General features: G+C 41.3%; 1 protein-coding gene across 1 annotated transcript in view; it reads left to right on the top strand.

Annotated features, from left to right (window-relative positions):
- The first annotated feature begins 263 nt into the window (after window positions 1–263).
- pth1r (parathyroid hormone 1 receptor) overlaps window positions 264–12,601 on the top strand; it is a 54,041-nt gene continuing 41,703 nt past the window's right edge. The window contains exon 1 of the mRNA XM_060875479.1: window positions 264–529. Coding sequence (XP_060731462.1) covers window positions 446–529 — 84 coding nt within the window. The 5' untranslated portion in view covers window positions 264–445. The remainder of the gene's footprint in view (window positions 530–12,601) is intronic.

Here is a 12,601-nt window from a genome sequence, read left to right as displayed (position 1 = left end):
AAATTGTGGGGTTCAGACTTGGAGCTCTGCTTTATTATTATTTTTTTATTATTATTATTACTGTTATTATGTGTGCGCATGTTCTTTCTGGAATAAAAGGGATTTAAAAAGAAAACAGCTAAAAATAAAAGGGAAAATATATATCCCGGCCCCTCCTGGTTTCTTTCTCCACAAAGAAATCATTTGAGCTTCCTACCGCAGGAGCCTGAACGGGGACGTAAATAGTTTCAGCACCATGTGGATGTGATTTTAGCACAGAGAGAGAGAGAGAGAGAGAGCAGACTTTTTTTTTAGAAGCTTTAAGACTTTGTGTTTTTATGGGTCACTCCCTGCCATGTGGTGCACGAACATGACGGAGAAACACCAGGAAGCTGAGCTCCATTGAAAGTAAATGTTGGAGAGAGACCCCGATTTGTTGGTGTGAAGCGTTCTGGGAAGACGAGACATGGGATCCCCACCGGTGCTCCACACACTGAGCTTCATCACCTTTATCATCCTCATCATCTCCTTCACCCTGCAGCATGGCTTGGTGAGTTCCTGGGTTTCTTCTTACTCTGATCTTCTCATGAATGTCACACTGAAGCATCAGGTGTAATTACATCCCATGATGCACTGCAGTTCAGGTAGCTACACACTCAGATAAACAGAGCAATGTAGCTGAGGTGAAACATCTAACATCTCCAATGTGGATCTCCAATGTACACTCTCAGAGTACAGGTACACACACACTCTCAGAGTACAGGTACACACACACTCTCAGAGTACAGGTACACACTCACACTCTCAGAGTACAGGTACACACACACTCTCAGAGTACAGGTACACACTCACACTCTCAGAGTACAGGTACACACTCACACTCCCAGAGTACAGGTACACACTCACACTCCCAGAGTACAGGTACACACACACTCTCAGAGTACAGGTACACACTCACACTCCCAGAGTACAGGTACACACACTCACGCTCTCAGAAATAAAGACACTTTACACAGACATCACGGTTTTCCTCCTGATATCAGAAGGATTTGAAATCCGTCCAATATTACAGTTAAACACTTAATCAGTAAAAATACAGATAAAATCATTCAGAACAAAATATAATTCTTTATATGTTGAAATTTCCAGTTCTGAAAATAAAACCCAATTCCAGTCTCCACTGTGAGAGGATCTGATATCACATGTACACAGTGGTGATGTGGTAGGACCATCACATGTACACAGGGTGCTGTGGTAGGACCATCACATGTACACAGGGTGCTGTGGTAGGACCATCACATGTACACAGGGTGCTGTGGTAGGACCATCACATGTACACAGTGGTGAGGTGGTAGGACCATCACATGTACACAGGGTGCTGTGGTAGGACCATCACATGTACACAGGGTGCTGTGGTAGGACCATCACATGTACACAGGGTGCTGTGGTAGGACCATCACATGTACACAGTGGTGATGTGGTAGGACCATCACATGTACACAGTGGTGATGTGGTAGGACCATCACATGTACACAGTGGTGATGTGGTAGGACCATCACATGTACACAGTGGTGATGTGGTAGGACCATCACATGTACACAGTGGTGATGTGGTAGGACCATCACATGTACACAGTGGTGATGTGGTAGGACCATCACATGTACACAGGGTGCTGTGGTAGGACCATCACATGTACACAGGGTGCTGTGGTAGGACCATCACATGTACACAGTGTGCTGTGGTAGGACCATCACATGTACACAGGGTGCTGTGGTAGGACCATCACATGTACACAGTGGTGATGTGGTAGGACCATCACATGTACACAGTGGTGATGTGGTAGGACCATCACATGTACACAGTGGTGATGTGGTAGGACCATCACATGTACACAGTGGTGATTTGGTAGGACCATCACATGTACACAGGGTGCTGTGGTAGGACCATCACATGTACACAGTGGTGATGTGGTAGGACCATCACATGTACACAGTGGTGATGTGGTAGGACCATCACATGTACACAGTGGTGATGTGGTAGGACCATCACATGTACACAGTGGTGATTTGGTAGGACCATCACATGTACACAGTGGTGATGTGGTAGGACCATCACATGTACACAGGGTGCTGTGGTAGGACCATCACATGTACACCTTCTATACCTGGGGAATCTGTAGAGCTTCATACACATGCACCATAAAAGGGTATTAATATCTTTACAAATAACTGAATGTATGAAATCAACATTTTAGAAGATTTATGAGAGAATGTGACACTTTTATCCATTTATAAATACATTTAATGTAGTTGATATTAAATAAGACAAAGAATGTCGTGTTACTGAGAAACTGCAGAGTAAACTCATGTGTCCTGAAGGTGTTAAAGAAGTTCAAGCTTTACCTCTGACTGGTACACAGAGCGGACACTGAAGACGAGTCCCTGAGGATGAGCGGTTGCTATAGAAAGGATAATGCATCAGAACGAGCCTATTAATGTTTATAAAACTGTTATGTGATGCTGCGTTAATGTCAGAGCTGCTGCTGTAGACAATGAATCATCACCTTCTGACCAATCAGAGTCCAGAACTGTTACACACAAACCTGCTAGAGAAAATGATCAGATGGAGTTTTTGTGGATTGGGCTTCATCATTAACACAGCCCAGGTGAAGCGCTACAGTAAAGAACTGAGGGAGGGAGGGAGGGATGTAAAGAGGGCAGAGGAGCTTGGTTTTGTGCTTTCAATTTTACTTACCAGACAATCAGCAATTTGCTATAATTATCAGGTTTGGGTGTGTATGTGTGTGTTGTGTGTTTGTGTATGTGTGTGTTTGTGTATGTGTGTGTTTGTGTGTGTATATGTGTGTTTGTGTATGTGTGTGTTTGTGTGAGTGTATATGTGTGTTTATGTGTATGTGTGTGTATGTGTGTGTTTATGTGTTTGTGTGTGTATGTGTGTGAATGTGTGTGTATGTGTATGTGTGTGTTTGCGTGTATGTGTTTGTGTGTGCGCGCGTGTTTGTGTATGTGTTTTTGTGTGTATGTGTTTGTGTGTGTGTGTGTTTGTGTATGTGTTTGTGTGTTTGTGTATGTGTTTGTATGTGTTTGTGTATATGTGTGTTTTTGTGTGTATGTGTTTGTGTGTATGTGTATGTGTGTTTGTGTATGTATGCATGTTTGTGTGTGTGTTTGTGTGTGTGAGTGTGTGTTTGTGTATGGTTTGTGTGTAGGTGTATGTGTGTGTGTTTGTGTGTATGTGTTTGTGTGTGTGTTTGTGTGTGTATGTGTGTGTGTTTGTGTGTGTTTGTGTATGTGTGTGTTTGTTTGTATATTTGTTTGTGTGTGTATGGTTGTGTATGTTTGTGTATGTGTGTGTTTGTGTGTGCACTGGGGTGAAACAAATTAAATGGAAATAAAGAGCAGATAAAGATAAATAAAGAGAAAAAGGATGGATAGATGAAAGAGAATGGATAGGAAGAAGGAATGTTGTCTAATATTGACACAAAGATGTTTCACGTGGTGCTGTTATAGTGCTCTGAAACTAAAGTGTGTGTGTGTGTGTGTGTGTTTATGTGTGTATGTGTGATGAATAAGAACCGATTGCTCTACTGAAATGTCACCACTCAGTCAGGAGGCGAATTTTGGGTCAGTAAGGGAGTGATTTTGTGAGATGGAAAATATACATGAAGAGAACAGCAACGAGTGTGTGTGTGTGTGTGTGTGTTAGAATACATTTTTTGATTGTAATATGAGTATATGTTAGTGTGTGCATGGGTGTAAATGAGTGTGTGAGAGAGTGTGTACAGGTTTGAGAGAGAGTGTGAACAAGTGTGTGATAGTGTGTAGGAATGTGTATGAGTGTGTATGACAGCATGTACAGGAGTGTGGTTTGGGACACGCCCACAATGGACAGATGATGTTTATGTGTACGCCCACAATGGACAGATGATGATGTTTATGTTTACCATATAGTGAATGTGGAGTGTGGTTTGGGACACTCCCACAATAGACAGATGATGTTTATGTGTACCGTATAGTGAATGTGGAGTGTGGTTTGGGACACGCCCACAATGGACAGATGATGATATTTATGTGTACTGTATAGTGAATGTGGAGTGTGGTTTGGGACACGCCCACAATGGACAGATGATGATGTTTATGTGTACCGTATAGTGAATGTGGAGTGTGGTTTGGGACACGCCCACAATGGACAGATGATGATATTTATGTGTACTGTATAGTGAATGTGGAGTGTGGTTTGGGACACGACCACAATGGACAGATGATGATGTTTATGTGTACTGTATAGTGAATGTGGAGTGTGGTTTGGGACACGACCACAATGGACAGATGATGATGTTTATGTGTACTGTATAGTGAATGTGGAGTGTGGTTTGGGACACGACCACAATGGACAGATGATGATGTTTATGTGTACTGTATAGTGAATGTGGAGTGTGGTTTGGGACACGCCCACAATGGACAGATGATGATGTTTATGTTTACCGTATAGTGAATGTGGAGTGTGGTTTGGGACACGCCCACAATGGACAGATGATGTTTATGTGTACCGTATAGTGAATGTGGAGTGTGGTTTGGGACACTCCCACAATAGACAGATGATGTTTATGTGTACCGTATAGTGAATGTGGAGTGTGGTTTGGGACACGCCCACAATGGACAGATGATGATGTTTATGTGTACTGTATAGTGAATGTGGAGTGTGGTTTGGGACACGCCCACAATGGACAGATGATGATATTTATGTTTACCGTATAGTGAATGTGGAGTGTGGTTTGGGACACGCCCACAATGGACAGATGATGATGTTATGTGTACCGTATAGTGAATGTGGAGTGTGGTTTGGGACACGCTCACAATGGACAGATGATGATGTTTATGTGTACCGTATAGTGAATGTGGAGTGTGGTTTGGGACACGCCCACAATGGACAGATAATGATGTTTATGTGTACTGTATAGTGAATGTGGAGTGTGGTTTGGGACACGCCCACAATGGACAGATGATGATATTTATGTGTACCGTATAGTGAATGTGGAGTGTGGTTTGGGACACGCCCACAATGGACAGATGATGATGTTTATGTGTACTGTATAGTGAATGTGGAGTGTGGTTTGGGACACGACTACAATGGACAGATGATGATGTTTATGTGTACTGTATAGTGAATGTGGAGTGTGGTTTGGGACACGCCCACAATGGACAGATGATGATGTTTATGTGTACTGTATAGTGAATGTGGAGTGTGGTTTGGGACACGCCCACAATGGACAGATGATGATGTTTATGTGTACTGTATAGTGAATGTGGAGTGTGGTTTGGGACACGACTACAATGGACAGATGATGATGTTTATGTGTACTGTATAGTGAATGTGGAGTGTGGTTTGGGACACGACTACAATGGACAGATAATGTTTATGTGTACTGTATAGTGAATGTGGAGTGTGGTTTGGGACACGCCCACAATGGACAGATGATGATGTTTATGTTTACAATATAGTGAATGTGGAGTGTGGTTTGGGACACTCCCACAATAGACAGATGATGTTTATGTGTACCGTATAGTGAATGTGGAGTGTGGTTTGGGACACGCCCACAATGGACAGATGATGATATTTATGTGTACAGTATAGTGAATGTGGAGTGTGGTTTGGGACACGACCACAATGGACAGATGATGATGTTTATGTGTACTGTATAGTGAATGTGGAGTGTGGTTTGGGACACGCCCACAATGGACAGATAATGATGTTTATGTGTACTGTATAGTGAATGTGGAGTGTGGTTTGGGACACGCCCACAATTGACAGATGATGATGTTTATGTGTACTGTATAGTGAATGTGGAGTGTGGTTTGGGACACGACCACAATGGACAGATGATGATATTTATGTGTACTGTATAGTGAATGTGGAGTGTGGTTTGGGACACGCCCACAATGGACAGATGATGATATTTATGTGTACTGTATAGTGAATGTTGAGTGTGGTTTGGGACACGACAACAATGGACAGATGATGATGTTTATGTGTACTGTATAGTGAATGTGGAGTGTGGTTTGGGACACGCCCACAATGGACAGATGATGATGTTTATGTGTACTGTATAGTGAATGTGGAGTGTGGTTTGGGACACGACCACAATGGACAGATGATGATGTTTATGTGTACTGTATAGTGAATGTGGAGTGTGGTTTGGGACACGCCCACAATGGACAGATGATGATGTTTATGTGTACTGTATAGTGAATGTTGAGTGTGGTTTGGGACACGACCACAATGGACAGATGATGATGTTTATGTGTACTGTATAGTGAATGTGGAGTGTGGTTTGGGACACGACCACAATGGACAGATGATGATGTTTATGTGTACTGTATAGTGAATGTGGAGTGTGGTTTGGGACACGACTACAATGGACAGATAATGTTTATGTGTACTGTATAGTGAATGTGGAGTGTGGTTTGGGACACGACCACAATGGACAGATGATGATGTTTATGTGTACTGTATAGTGAATGTGGAGTGTGGTTTGGGACACGACCACAATGGACAGATGATGATGTTTATGTGTACTGTATAGTGAATGTGGAGTGTGGTTTGGGACACGCCCACAATGGACAGATGATGATGTTTATGTGTACTGTATAGTGAATGTTGAGTGTGGTTTGGGACACGACCACAATGGACAGATGATGATGTTTATGTGTACTGTATAGTGAATGTGGAGTGTGGTTTGGGACACGACCACAATGGACAGATGATGATGTTTATGTGTACTGTATAGTGAATGTGGAGTGTGGTTTGGGACACGACTACAATGGACAGATGATGATGTTTATGTGTACTGTATAGTGAATGTTGAGTGTGGTTTGGGACACGACCACAATGGACAGATGATGATGTTTATGTGTACTGTATAGTGAATGTGGAGTGTGGTTTGGGACACGACCACAATGGACAGATGATGATGTTTATGTGTACTGTATAGTGAATGTGGAGTGTGGTTTGGGACACGACTACAATGGACAGATAATGTTTATGTGTACTGTATAGTGAATGTGGAGTGTGGTTTGGGACACGACCACAATGGACAGATGATGATGTTTATGTGTACTGTATAGTGAATGTGGAGTGTGGTTTCTAACATGTTCACCTGAACATCATTTTCCAAAACAATGGCCACACACTTACTGGTTAATCACCCAGAATGCACTGCAGCGAGAGATTTGGTCTGAGTGAGTCAGAGTTCTTCAGTTTGTTCACTTTAGCAGGAAAATCTACACATTTGGTGAGAAATTAATTGCAGCCGCATGACTCAGCTGTTACCCTGTAATGAACTACACACAGCTCTTTGTCCTGTGTGTGTGTGTCTGTGTGTGTGTGCGTTTTTGTGTGTGTGAGACAACGAGAGAGACAGATAGAGAGAGAGAGAGAGAGAGAGAGAGAGAGAGGCAGAGATTTAGATGCTGTGATATTATTCTTTCTTTACAATGGGGATTTAGTAAGCTTGTTAGCATGCTAACTCACAGTTAAATTGCTAATTGCACTATAATAGTCACTATTTTTGGCCAAGGTTGTGAAATGTGGTGGAAATCAGTCGTAAAAAATGAACTGAACAACTTTTGCTTGAGAGCTAGCAAATCTAGCTACGCATAACCTACTTAGTTAGCTGTCTAGAGTTATTGCCGTGCTTCATAAAACTCTGTGTTTCCTGCTAATCTATATGTGATTGATGATCCAGTTTGTGATCAGTAAAATATCTTTACTCAGCATAAATTCTTAACTAGCTAAACTATCTTTAAAAGCTTGACACATTTAGCATTAGATGGTGGAGTCATATTTGGATTAGCTAAAAATATCTACCTCTAAATATTGCTAGATAGCGTATTTGTTTATTTCTCTATGGCACATATTAGAAAGAAACTATTTGTGGTTCCTAAATTCTATGGTTCCTAAAACATAAAACTGCTATTCTATTAAGAATGCTATTAGCATGCTAAAAGATATTTTAGCAAAGCTGTAATGTAGTGTTAATTTTGTCACCTATTTTTAATTTAGTCTTAGTCTTAGTCTTGTGCCAAATGTCCTTGTTAGTTTTAGTCATATTTAGTCATTCACATATCTTTTTTGTTAGTCAAGTTTTAGTCGGGGGGCACGGTGGCTTAGTGGTTAGCACGTTCGCCTCACACCTCCAGGGTCGGGGTTCGATTCCTGCCTCCACCTTGTGTGTGTGGAGTTTGCATGTTCTCCCCGTGCCTCGGGGGTTTCCTCCAGGTACTCCGGTTTCCTCCCCCGGTCCAAAGACATGCATGGTAGTTTGATTGGCATCTCTAGAAAATTGTCCATATTGTGTGAGTGAATGAGAGTGTGTGTGTGTGTGTGTGTGTGTGTGTGTGTGAGTGCCCTGTGATGGGTTGGCACCCCGTCCAGGGTGTATCCTGCCTTGATGCCCGATGACGCCTGAGATAGGCACAGGCTCCCCGTGACCCGAGGTAGTTCGGATAAGCTGTAGAGAATGAATGAATGAATGAATGAAAGTTTTAGTTGACTAAAAGTCTTGTCATTTTAGTATAGTTTTAGTCAAAAGAAAACTCAAGGTATCTTAGTCAAGTTTTAGTCGACTAAAAGTCTTTTAATTTTAGTCTAGTTTTAGTTGAAAAATTGTAGTCTTTTTAAAATAACACATTATTACTGAGATTATTACTGATAAACATTTCAGTAAAAAAAGTGTTTCACATATGTTTCACTCGAACTTGACCGCACATCACATTTTTTACTTTATTCATACTGCTTTTAATCGTAATGCAAAGACCGGTCATCGGGACATAAGCTGTCATGTACAATAAAAGAGCAGCGACAGGAAATATAATTTAACACAAAAGCCTGACTAGACCAGGGGTGGACTTGCGCTCAGGAGTTTTTTTATTTATTTATTTTTTTGAGCGGCGTGTGGACGAATTCTTTCTACGCACACACTAAACAGCATATCAAAGAGGTAAAAAAAACTTTCAAAGTTGTTAGCCAGCTAATTGGTCTGTAAATCGGGGTATTAAATCATATGTCAGAACAGATGAGTTATTAAGCATGCTAACTAGCATAAGCTTAGTTCTAGTCTATCGTCGTGAAGCTGATAATTAGATACAGCTAGTGTTATAAGTATATGTATCTTCTCCGGATTAGCTAAAAGTACTAGCTAGTTTAGCAGTTAGCTTCTGCAAAACGTTTATTTTGCATCTCAGAATAGATTTTGTTGCCTAAAATATTCAGTGTGTGATTCAGAATGTTAACTGGCCTTGAGCTGGAGCTTTCGTGACGGATACAAACAGATCCAAACAGATCTACACAACATGTAGCTGTTGAAACGTAACATCTCGAATAAGTATGCCACAAAAGCCCAGAACAGCTCATGATTCACATTTTGGGTCCTTCATTGTGGACACACCACACACCACACACACACACACACACACACACACACAAACATATATATATATACACAGAAACACACATAGAACAAAGTCTGGAAATTTCTCTCTGTACCATAATTACACAGCTAACTTTCTAGTCATTCCGCAGAGTTCAGCTTTCCCAGAGGTTTTTATAACACACACACACGCACACACACACACGCACACACGCCTCTGAATTCTTTCTTTGTTATTATTTGTATCTGATTAGCTTGAGGATATTACAGATGGACATTATATAGTGGACACATCCAGAACATGGTGGAGTTAATCTAAATCTGTTGGTTTCTGTCAAATAAATAAATTAATGAATTAATAATAATAATAATAATAATAATAATAATAATAATAATAATAATAATAAAACAATTCATTCAAATCCAGTTGCTTTTGCAGCTTTGTTTTGTATATCATCATCATCACCATCTTCTTCTTCTTCTTTATTGTGATGTATTGTTTTTTAATGAGCATGTTGTTGTTTTCAGGATGAAGGATCAGGTTCAGGATAAATTCAGGACTTTGTAATACTATGAGAGGTAACGTTGCTATAAAGGGTCTACGTGTGTTTGAAGTTTAAAATAAGTGGTCTGATCTCGGCTCCTAGCTCAATCCTGGACCTCTCTGAGACCTGCTTTGGACCTGTTCACTCCATTTTGTTTTTTTTCTAACTTCAGTGAATGTCTTCATCTGTCTGTCTGTCTGTCTGTCTGTCTGTCTGTCTGTCTGTCTCTGTCCTCTCTCTCCGTCAGGATCAGAGCTCCTGCGTTTAAAGCTTGCCTCTCAGCTGCACTTAAGGGCATTCTTTAAAAGACACACACATTATTTCTGTCATCATTCGAACCAAACTGAGTAACAAAGCTTTAGAAAACATTTATGTGCCTCATTGCCTTAATGAATCCCACTGAGGAACAAAATCGAGAGTTTGGAGAGAACTAAACTCCCCGGAATGTTTTATTTATTTTATAATTATATGGTATAGCTGGAATCACTAGCTCTTCTGTAAAGTTCAGTTTTAACAGTGGTTTTACAACACACACACACACACACACACACCACTTTGACTCCTCTGTTGGGAAGAAGTACACACTATTATTCTCTGCAGGAAATTCCCTCTGTTTGTTCACATCAGTCAGAAATCGAGGCTACAGTTACACTGCTCAAACACCAGCCTTGCTCTAAACACCAGAAAAACAGTTATTGTATCTTATATATTTTATACATTATGTATTTTTCTATTTACTTTATTCAGTTGTCAGCTGTCCTCATCCTCCTGGACCTTTCAGCAGCATTTGACTCTTGTGGATCCTCAAGAATCTTGGTGATATTTTGCTCCCTGCCTGCAGGGTCTGTCATGTCAGGTAACATGGAAGGGACGGACATCTGCTCTCCATGCAGACTCTTGTGTTTTTTCTCCACACTCAATGTCCTCACCTGGGATTTTGTACCTCTTCTATGTGGATGACACTCAACTCATCCTCTCCTTTACTACTTCAGATCTCAGCATGTCTGCCAGACATCTCATCAAGCTGAAACTTAATCCCAGCAAACCTTCTGTTCATCAGCCTCACTGCAGGATCCTGTTATCTCCCTGGACATCACTCAGTCACCTTCTGTCACCCTGAGTAGCCCTGGACATACAGCTGTCCTGTTCCTCTCCTACTGCTAATCTTCACGCTCATGTCAGCTTTGCCTTTGAGCACAATTCCATCTCTGCAACTGATCCAGAATGTGTGTCTTGTTTACACCCTTTCAAAGTTTCTCCACACCACCCCGTTACTCCCTCCACGGGCCTCCTCTAGCTGCTGCATCAGAATGAAAACACTGATGCTCTTCTCTAAAGGCAAGAACACTCTTACCTCAAAGCTCTCATCAGTCATGACACTGCACTATGCTCTCTCAGATCCTCCAGCACTGCTCCACTGCTCCCACCATCTCTAGGGTACCAGGAAGACCTGCATCAAGGACTTTCTCTGTTCTGGCTCTGGGGTCTACCGTAGATGTCCAGACAGCCGGCCTACATCTTCCTGAAAATACTAAAATTACATTATATTCAAAAAATGCTATATTCCATCCTAACAGAGCTCTTAAGCTGATGGTCCTCTGGTACATTTAGTCTGTGAGCTGATGAACCAGTGTAACGGTTCTGTTAGGCTCCCTGAGAAGGACATCTGCTAAACACTGTAAACAAGGATGATTGATGATGGTGATGGTAATGATGATGGTTATGGTGATGATGGTAGCTAGTGGTTAAGTTGCTGGACTACCAATCAGAATATTGTGAGTTCAATTCCCAGGTCCACCAAGCTGCAACTGCTGGGCCCCTGAGCAAGGCCCTTATCCCTCAATTGCTCAGTTGTATAAAAATATAAGTCATTCTGGATAAGGGCATCTGCTAAATGCTGGAAATGTAAATGAAATATAAACTATGGTGATGATGATGATGGTGATGATGATGGTGACGATGATGATGAGGACAATGAAAATGATGGTGGTGAAGATGATGATGTTGATGGCGAGGCTGATAAGAACGATGGCAATGATGGTGGAGATGAAGATGCTGATGTGATGATGATGGTAATATTGATGATGATGATGATGATGATGATGACACTGCTGATTGTGATAAGGACGATGATGATGGGCTGATAGTAATGATGATGATGATGATCGTGGTAATAAGGACAATGGCAGTGATGGTGGGAGTGATGATGATGATGATGTTGGTGATACTAATGATTTTGGTGATGATGATGGCGATGCTGATAAGAACGATGGCAATGATGGTGTTGAAGATGTTAATAAGGACGATGGCAATGATGATGATGATGATGAAGATGTTGGTGATAGTAAGGAGAGAGAGAAAAAGAAACAGAGAGAAAGAGAGTAATGTTTGTGTGTGTGTGAGAGAGAGAGAGAGAGAGAGAGAGTGTGTATGTGTGTGAGTGTGTGTGTGTATCAGAATCAGAATCAGAATCAGCTTTATTGCCAGGCATGCTTTCACATGCGAGGCATTTGTTTTAATGACAGAAGCTCCACAGTGTAACAGAATGACATGTACTATATAGATGAAATTGTACACATTTACAGATGTGAAGTGTGTAGTTGAAATATACATGTACAAATATAGGCAA

This window comes from Tachysurus vachellii, chromosome 7 (assembly GCF_030014155.1).
Source record: "Tachysurus vachellii isolate PV-2020 chromosome 7, HZAU_Pvac_v1, whole genome shotgun sequence".
Classification (NCBI taxonomy): domain Eukaryota; kingdom Metazoa; phylum Chordata; class Actinopteri; order Siluriformes; family Bagridae; genus Tachysurus; species Tachysurus vachellii.
This window is presented reverse-complemented; position numbering and strand designations above follow the sequence as displayed.